Source organism: Puma concolor, chromosome D1, assembly GCF_028749965.1.
Source record: "Puma concolor isolate L17-30 chromosome D1, mPumCon1.1.hap2, whole genome shotgun sequence".
NCBI lineage: Eukaryota > Metazoa > Chordata > Mammalia > Carnivora > Felidae > Puma > Puma concolor.
Window position 1 is genome coordinate 14,286,833 of NC_141676.1, and position 9,105 is coordinate 14,295,937.

The 9,105-nt window shown below is 37.0% G+C and overlaps 1 protein-coding gene and 1 pseudogene across 1 annotated transcript; both read right to left on the minus strand.

Annotated features, from left to right (window-relative positions):
* Positions 1–206: 206 nt before the first annotated feature.
* OR8I2 (olfactory receptor family 8 subfamily I member 2) lies at positions 207–1,139 on the minus strand. Its single transcript, XM_025928185.1, has one exon. It carries the CDS (start codon positions 1,137–1,139, stop codon positions 207–209), a length of 933 nt encoding a protein of 310 aa, XP_025783970.1.
* Positions 1,140–7,230: 6,091 nt separating this feature from the next.
* LOC147576477 (large ribosomal subunit protein uL23 pseudogene) lies at positions 7,231–8,329 on the minus strand (annotated as a pseudogene).
* Between the last annotated feature and the right edge of the window lie 776 nt (positions 8,330–9,105).

Here is a 9,105-nt window from a genome sequence, read left to right on the forward strand (position 1 = left end):
TATGCTGAAACGAACTCCTCGTGCGCTGATTTAGTACTCTGCATAAACAAATAAAATAATATTTCACCTCCCAAATTTCAAGACTCTAAGTTATGATTTAGTTTGCGTAAGCCTTTTGGGTTCATTTTCCAATTTTCCTGATTGTTGCGGTAATTGAATGCCTGAAACCACCCAGGTGAGTTTTAATTGTAACATGCACAAATTTGTCATGAAAAAAGTTTTCTATGCATGACTCTCAGGAGAGCATTTTTCACATCTCTGTTCCTCAGACTATAGATCAGTGGATTCAGCATCGGAATGACGATGGTATAGAATACGGACGCCACCTGTGCCTGGGTCAGGGATGATGTGTTATCAGGCTGCAAATACGTGAAAATCAGGGACCCATAGAAGATAGTGACGCCCATGAGGTGGGAAGCACAGGTGGAAAAGGCCTTCTGTCTGCCTGCTGCAGACTGGATCTTGAGAATGGCCGAGATGATGGCAACGTAAGTGACTGTGATGATGAGCAGAGAGCTAAGAAGGGTGGTCCCAGCTAAGACAAAGATCACCATTTCTGTGCTGAACGCATCCGCACAAGACAGGGCCAAAAGAGCTGTGGTATCACAGAAGAAATGATTGATGCTGGAATCACAGAATGCCAAGCTGCTTATCACACAGACGGATATCAGAGAATTCGTGAAGCCTATTGCATATGGCATGACTCCCAGCCCGTTGCACACTTTCCGGGACATAACCACTGAGTACAATAAGGGATTGCAGATTGCTACGTAGCGGTCATAGGCCATTGATCCCAAAAGAAAACACTCACTACACACCAAACCCACAAAAAAGTACATCTGAACAAAGCAGGCAACAAAAGAGATGGTTTTCTGTTTGGATTGGAAATTTACCAGCGCCTTGGGTGTTACAGTGGAAGAATAAAATATGTCAATAAATGCTAAGTTGCTAAGAAAAAAGTACATAGGTGTGCGAAGATGAGAGTCAATTCTGATTAACATGATCAGCCCAAGGTTCCCCAGAACAGTGAACAGATAAATAAAGAGGAACATTAAGAAAAGACTGACTTGTAGTTCCGGGTGATTTGCAAATCCAGAGAGGATGAAGAGAGTGATCTCAGTGAAATTGTTCCCAGTCATTTTTATCAACTCAGGCTTTTTACCTTACCTGCTGAAAAGCAGAAACAAAAGTCAGAAAAGAATTCAAGCTTAAAGACTTAGTACCCAGAGTTGACCTAGACTCCAATAATGAGAGGGTCAAAGATGGCAGAATGATTTTGGAAGAGATTCTTCCTGGAATATACTACCATCTACTCCAGTCTACCGTTGGGCCCCAAATCATACCTTTTGCAACTTACCTACTGGAATCAATTATATGATGCTCTTAGAGAATATAAAGGCTATTTAGGAAAGAAAGTTCTATAATTTGTGAATTCAGTGATACCTTTGTGTGGCAGTTTTAATTTGTCAACACCTAACAGATACTTTAAAGGGTCATTTTAGGAGCTTAACAAGATCTTATATGAGCACATCTAATCGTTTCTTGTAGTCAATAAAGCTTTGCTAAATTTTTTAAAGAAAACACACATATATATACACACAGATATATAGATATATATACACACACACACATATATATTCATGTATATATATATATATGAAAAATCCTGCTTACTTTATACGTTAATGATAAAATTCTTTATACCTTTTTTGTCACATACCCTTTCTATTGGTGAGTAAAGAAAGACCAAACATGAGAGTTAATCTATAACATAGCCAAATTGTTTTGTGCATGCGCTCAGCAAACATGTTTGCTCCTAAATAAAGCACATGGTTATCTGTGACATCAGGCAACAGACAATTCATTGCCAAAAACAGTAGTTTCCAAGTCAAAAATAGAAAGGCTAAAAATAGTAAAATAAATGTGATTTACAGCCAAGTATTAAAACACAAGGTGATCTTACTAGAAATTAGAGAAGTTATTTGCCTAATTCAGGTGACATAAATATGATGGTTAATGCAAGTTTGTTTCAGATGTTTAACACTCCACCCGAGTGATCCAAAGGGACTTGATGTTGTATTAAGGAGACTTGATCATTTAGTGTCTCCCACCCTCTCGAGGGTGCCTATTCATCACCAATCCATTTAACAAGCATTTAATCAATGAAGGCATTTCTTCTTGCCTTTCATTAGAGGCACTTTAGTTTTCTTCTTGTTTATTTATTTATTTTGAGAGAGAGAAATCGAGAAAGCAGGATGGAGGGGCAGAGGGAGAAAGAATCTCAAACATGCTCTGCACTGCCATTGCTGAGCCCGACGCAGGGCTCAACCCCACAAACTGAGATCATGACCTGAGATGAAATCAAGTCAGAAGCTCAACTGCCAGAGTCACCCAGGCACCCCTGGAGGCACTTTTCTTAAGGTTTACTGAAAGATGCAGTCATGTAAAAAGAGGAAGAGAAAGGTTTTCAGTGTGAAAAACACGTGCACACATTTTCAGAAAGAAGATAAGATTAGACTTAACCTGAGATTTAGTCATCCAAACGAAGCCTCTTTCGGTCGTCTTCCTGTGATTTTGAGGTTTATTATCAGATGACAGGAAGAGAAGACATCATTCAATATTCACCAAATTCACCATTAGTTTTTGACATATATTTCCCTTATTTGCAGTTCTGGATCTCATGAATTGTTAATGCGACAGCTTTCATCTGTTGCTGTGGTTTAGCACAGAGCTCTATTTCCTATATAATGGAACTCTATTAATATTATGAAGTTGATGAAAAAAATTGCTGGTGTTGAGGAGAGTTCTGGGTAATGTGTCTATTATCTTTCATTGATAGAATGGAAATGACACCCAAGTTAACTACAATAACTATTTATTTTCATGTGCCTTGTTGAGAATTAATATCTACTGCTTTAGCTCAAAGCTAGATTCACATTCAGTATTCGTGTTGTTCTTCATGTATTTCTAATGCAGTCCCAGGACAAAGAATTGTCTTTGGAAATGTAGTGTGTTAACACTCTTCTTATAGCAACATCTCTTCCCAAATCTCAAACTCATATCATAAAGGAATTGATCAATTAGCATCTTTGATCTCTTGAGATTTGCATTTTAATTGTACCCAAAGGCTTATTCTTAATTTGCCTGGGATACATTTCCAATGGAAATGTTCAGAAATACATACCCCTTCCTTTTGTGTATTTCACTTTAAATGGCAATGGATATACTGAAAAATATAATTGATATAGTTTTGAAAGTCATTTTTTATATTATTAGCATATATATAATATGTACATAATATATAATATATACACAATACATGTTATAGAATATAAATCATATATAATAATATATACATACAGAATATAGGAAAAATATATTCTATTCATATATTTTCTATATAAAATCTATTATAAAATATGTTCTAATCATATATTTTATCTACTCATATAAAATATATTGAGGGGTACCTGGGTGGCTCAGTTGGTTAAGCAGCTGACTTCAGCTCAGGTTATGATCTCATGGTTCGTGAGTTCGAGCCCCACCTTGGGCTCTATGCTGATAGCTCAGAACCTGGAGCCTGCTTTGGATTCTGTCTCCCTCTCTCTCTCTGTCCCTCCCCACTCACACTCTGTCTCTCTTTCTCAAAAAATAAATAAATAAACATTAAAAAATTGTTAAAAAATATATTGAAAAAATATTTTATATATAATAATATATTCATATGGAATATATAGTATGGTATCATGATATATGATGTTATATGATTATATGATATATAATATATATTTCATATGATGTGGTAAAATATAATATATAATCATATGTTATATATCATGTCACATATATGATATTATAACAGTGCAATATATATGTATATGTAATACAACTATAATATAATGTATATATAATAAATATGTAAATATATGAAGATTTTCTAAAACACTGACCACCATGAAAATATATGAGATACATGATGTTAGAGAATATCAGATCACTGTTGCCTCCGCCTGGGCTTCTCAGACAACCCTCCCAGCAAGGAAAAGTGAAAACCTATCTACTGATTAAATGGTGTTATTATACATTGAAATTACATTACCGTGATGTCAACAAATCATCTATGTATGTTTTTTAAGGTGTATTCATTTTTTCAGAGACAGAGACAGAGCACAAGCAGGGGAGGGGAGAGAGAGAGGGAGACACAGAACCCAAAGCAGGCTCTAGTCTCTGAGCTGTCAGCACAGAGCCCCTCTCAGGGCTGGAACTCATGGACTGCAAGATCGTGACCAGAGCTGAAGTCAGCGCCTAACGGACTGAACCACCCAGGCGCCACTATGTATTTATTTTTAATGCAGGTACTCTGATTTTTTGCTGACTGTGCTCAATGATGCACACATGGAATCACTAAGAAGGAAAATGCCATCTAGGAAAATAGACAAGAAACCTGAAGTAAAAACTCAAACTCTACTCCCAGTTTCAGGAATGGCTGATAGGAACTCAATTCACATCATTATTCCATTTGTTGTTTGTTTACTGTTTTAAAGCCATTTCCTAGGCCACACCCCTAAAACATTTCTGGGTTAGTAGGATCAGACCCACAAAGGTAAATTTTTCAAAATGCGTCAGGTCCGATGATGATTGACAAACATCAGGTTTGAAGGACCTCACAGACTCGTCTAAATTATTTTTCTACTGGAATTGTCATCTCTTTTTGGCTTATCTCTAAAAGGGGGTTAGAGGGCACCTGGGTGGCTGTCCGTTGAGCATCTGATTCTTGATTTCGGCTCAGGTCATGAGCTCATGGTGAGTGGGTTGCAGACTCCACTTGGGATTCTCTTTCCTCCTCTCTCTGCCCCTCCTCTTCTCATGGTCTATCTCTCTCTCTCAAAAAATAAATGAATAAGGTTAAAAAAATACACTAAAAAATAAAGGGAGTTAGTATTACAATGATTAAACAAGATAGATTCTGCATTGGAAAGGGGATAAATGCCTCTCTAATCCTACGTTTCACACTAGAGATTTTTAAGAAGGAAAAAAATCTACTATATATGTGCTATCACTTACAGATGATCAGTAGACTCAGATATTTATACAAAAGGAACAGAACAACATTTTTTATTTGCCCTGTTATGTATCTTGAAAAAAATAAAACGTTGAAAGTCTCGGATCGTATACCTGAAATCTCAAATTTCTATCCATTCTCCTATTTTTTCGACACCCATCTATTAAGAAGCTATTAAATGACAGATACGGACAGGACTTGTTTTCTTGCACTTTACCACGCGTCACCATATTGCATTTGTTTTTTTTTTTTTGTTTTGGGGTTTTTTTTGGTGGGGGGGTTGCCTGCAGATTGAAAGTTTGTGGAGACTCATTGTGAGCAAGACTGTAGGTGTCGTTTTTCAAATATCTTTTATTCACTTTGTGTCTCTTTGTCACATTTTGGTAATTTTTGCAATATTTCAAACTTTTCCTCATTATTATGTTTGAATGGCCGTAATCTCATAATAAAGCTTTAATGCATGAGTACTTGCTTCTTATAAAATGAGCAAAGAAAATGTTTTCTTTTTTTTTTTTTTTTTAATTTTTTTTTTTTTCAACGTTTATTTATTTTTGGGACAGAGAGAGACAGAGCATGAACGGGGTAGGGGCAGAGAGAGAGGGAGACACAGAATCGGAAACAGGCTCCAGGCTCTGAGCCATCAGCCCAGAGCCCGACGCGGGGCTCGAACTCGCGGACCGCGAGATCGTGACCTGGCTGAAGTTGGACGCTTAACCGACTGCGCCACCCAGGCGCCCCGAAAATGTTTTCTTGAGATGGGATCTACTCCTAGTGAAAAAGCCATCAAGATTGTTGAAACGAAAAAAGACCTAAACTATCACATATGCTTAGTGGATAAAGCGGCGGGAGGCTTTGGGAGAAATGACTCCAATTTTAAGGAAGTCCTACCGTAGGTAAAATGATATTAAAAAGAATCACACGCTACGCAGAAATTGTTTGTTAAAGGAAGAATCAATTGATGTAACAAACTTCATGTCGTCTCATTTTAAGAAATTGCCTCAGCCATCCAACCTTCAGCAACCATCTGGTCAGTCAGCAGCCATCAATACTGAGACAAGACCCTCCAAAAAAATTACGACTCACTGAAAGCTCAGATGATGGTTAACATTTTTAGCAGTAAAGCACGTTTTATTCTTAATAGACTACAGCATAATGCAAACATAACTTTCATAGGCACTGGGAAACCAAAAAATTCATTTGACCCACTTTATTGCAGTGGTCTGGAACTGAATGCACAAGGTCTCTGAGGTGTAAATGAAAAGTTTATTCACTTATTTTTTGAGAGAGAGAGAGAGATAGACCATGAGAAGAGGAGGGGCAGAGAGAGGAGGAAAGAGAATCCCAAGTGGACTCTGGGATGTACGCTTTGTGTATGATTGCAAAGATAAGAATGATACTGCTGTTGCTTTTCCATTACTTAGAGTTAACTGCCTCTTTTGAGATTCAAAATTTGGCTCATCTCTTTGGTAGTCTGATCTTTGGTGAGCCTAGAGGTGTAAGTATACTGGTTGCCAGTACATAACTGGCATAAGGGCTCTGGGTCACTATGGTGCAATCTAGACCATCATGCTGCCATCCATTACTGTTACCTCTGTCTCATCTCCTGAGATCTGTGACTGTCCCATTTTCTTTCCTTTTCTTTCACGACTGTGATATTTGTCAAGATTACTCATCAAGTATTTTGTACAATATCCCTGCATGTAAGTTTACATGATATTTTTCTCATGATGAAATTGAGGTAATTGATTATGGGGAAAAGTGCCAGAGAGATGATATGCATGCCTTTTCATCTTCTCCAAGGATACGTGATGTCGCTGAGTGATATTACCAGTGATTTAAACTCGATCATTTACTTAACATAGTGTCTGCCTGCCTTTTTCACTATAAATTTAGGATTTTTCTTTGTAGTTTATGTATACTTGGGGAAGATAATTTAGGGTATGCAAATATTCCATTTATTCTTTTCGGCACCCATCAATATGTTGCCTCTACCTATTATTACTGTGGTGTTTTTGTGGCTAATTTCCATGTTCCCCTTCTTTCAACTATTTAATTTTATTTCAGTTTTTTATTTTTATTTTTTTATGTTCTGTTATTTTATTATTTTACTTTATTTTATTTATTTTGGTGAAAAAATTTAGATTTAGATTTAGCCTACTGGACTCAATTTAGATAAAACCAATTTTGTTGTCAACATCCAAAGTGTCATACTTGGGAGCCAGTGGAACACACGCTTTCTTCTTTCCATCCAGCCTAATCAGGATGTTGACCTTGGCCATGTCAATGTGGTAAAACTTCTTCAAAGCCTGTTGGACCTGGTGCTTGTTGGCCTTGGCATCCACAATGAGCACAGGTGTGTTGTCTTCTATTTTCTTCACGGCTGACTCCATCTATAGTCAGGGGGAACTTAATGATGGCCTAGTGGTCAAGCTTGTTTCTCCTGGGGGTGATTTTTAGAGAATAACTGGGCTGTCTTCAGTGCCTTGGATCCTGGAAAGGTACCTGACCTGCAGATCTTCTTTTTTGTGTGACTGTGGACACTTTTCAGTACCGCTTTCTTGGCCTTCAAAGCCTTTGCTTTGGCTGTGGCTTCTTGAGGGGGATGAGCTTCCTTCTTCAGCTTCAGCCATCTGCATGAAAGGGCCTTCAAACATATATATATATATATATATATATATATATATATATATATATATATAATTTTTCTTAATGTTTATTTATTTCTGAGAGAGAGGCAGAATGCAAGCAGGGGAGGGCAGAGAGAGAGAGAGAGAGGGAGACACAGAATCCAAAGCAGGTACCAGGCTCTAAGCTGTCAGCACAGAGCCCAACTCAGGGCTCGAACCCCCAAACCATGAGATCATGACCTCAGATGAAGTTGGCTCTCAACACACTGAGCCACCCAGGTGCCCGGATATTTTAACTGAAATGATTCTGTAAGGAAGAGTTGTTCTTTCTTCTTTATGTATTTATTTGGTTAGATAGTTGTATGAATATGTACTCGGAATTATTTTCCTTTGGGTTATCCAACACCACCATCATTTCTTTTATTGCTCAAGTAGCTCTGCTAATGGAACCATTACTGAATTAGTTTCTGCGCACTTCGCTCTTTGGTCTTTGGTCATGCTCTTGTCTTTTTGTTTTGTTTTGTTTTGTTTTGTGTTTATTTTTTCACCTCTTAAATCTGGCAGCACAGTATATTCCAGGCTCATCTTCTATTTTCCCAGACTCGGCTCTAGAAACTACTTCTCCAAGGATCCTTGCCATCTTTTACGGGACGATGGTATTTGGAAACCTGAATCTGGACCACAGATTCTATTTTTGTGTGTGTACGCATGTTTTTCCCTTGAGAATATGTCACACATATTTTCAATGCTTTTAAACGTCCAAGTCTTTGTAATTATAACTTTTCAAAAGAAGACGGTGCTATAGTTGAAAACGTTTAGATTTGGGAGTCATAATTCTGAGTTTGTGTCTTGAAATACCATTTACTGCCTTTATGACCATGTGAAAATTTTGTAATGTCTTTAATCCTCAGCATCCATCATCTGCAAAGGGACAATAGTACAATGGTAGTACCTTCCTCATGGTTTTTGAAAATAAAACTAAATATCATATATATATATATATAGTGCAAGATGTTATGTTATAATACATATGTTATAATATTGAAGATAGACTAGGTATTCAATTGACATTTGTTTCATGTCTTTAATATAAATGAAATTTGCAATAAACTATTATATCTATACACCCATGTCTATTAAGCAGTTTCTTTCACCATTGGACATTTACATTCATCACGATATCTCTTTTTAAAAAAAAAATAATAATTCAGAATGCACATTAATTTGTTTCCTTCAGTTAAATAACCTGAAGCATTACTACTTTCTGTGACCTATCACTGGGAGGCGTTCTAGAGTGGTCTGGAAAATTTTAATTTCCATGAGCTTTGTCCCTGATCATCAGTGTCATAATAACCTTGCCTCCATTAATCGTTTACATCTCCTCAAGCTCCATATATAATAAAGCTCAATAGCTTG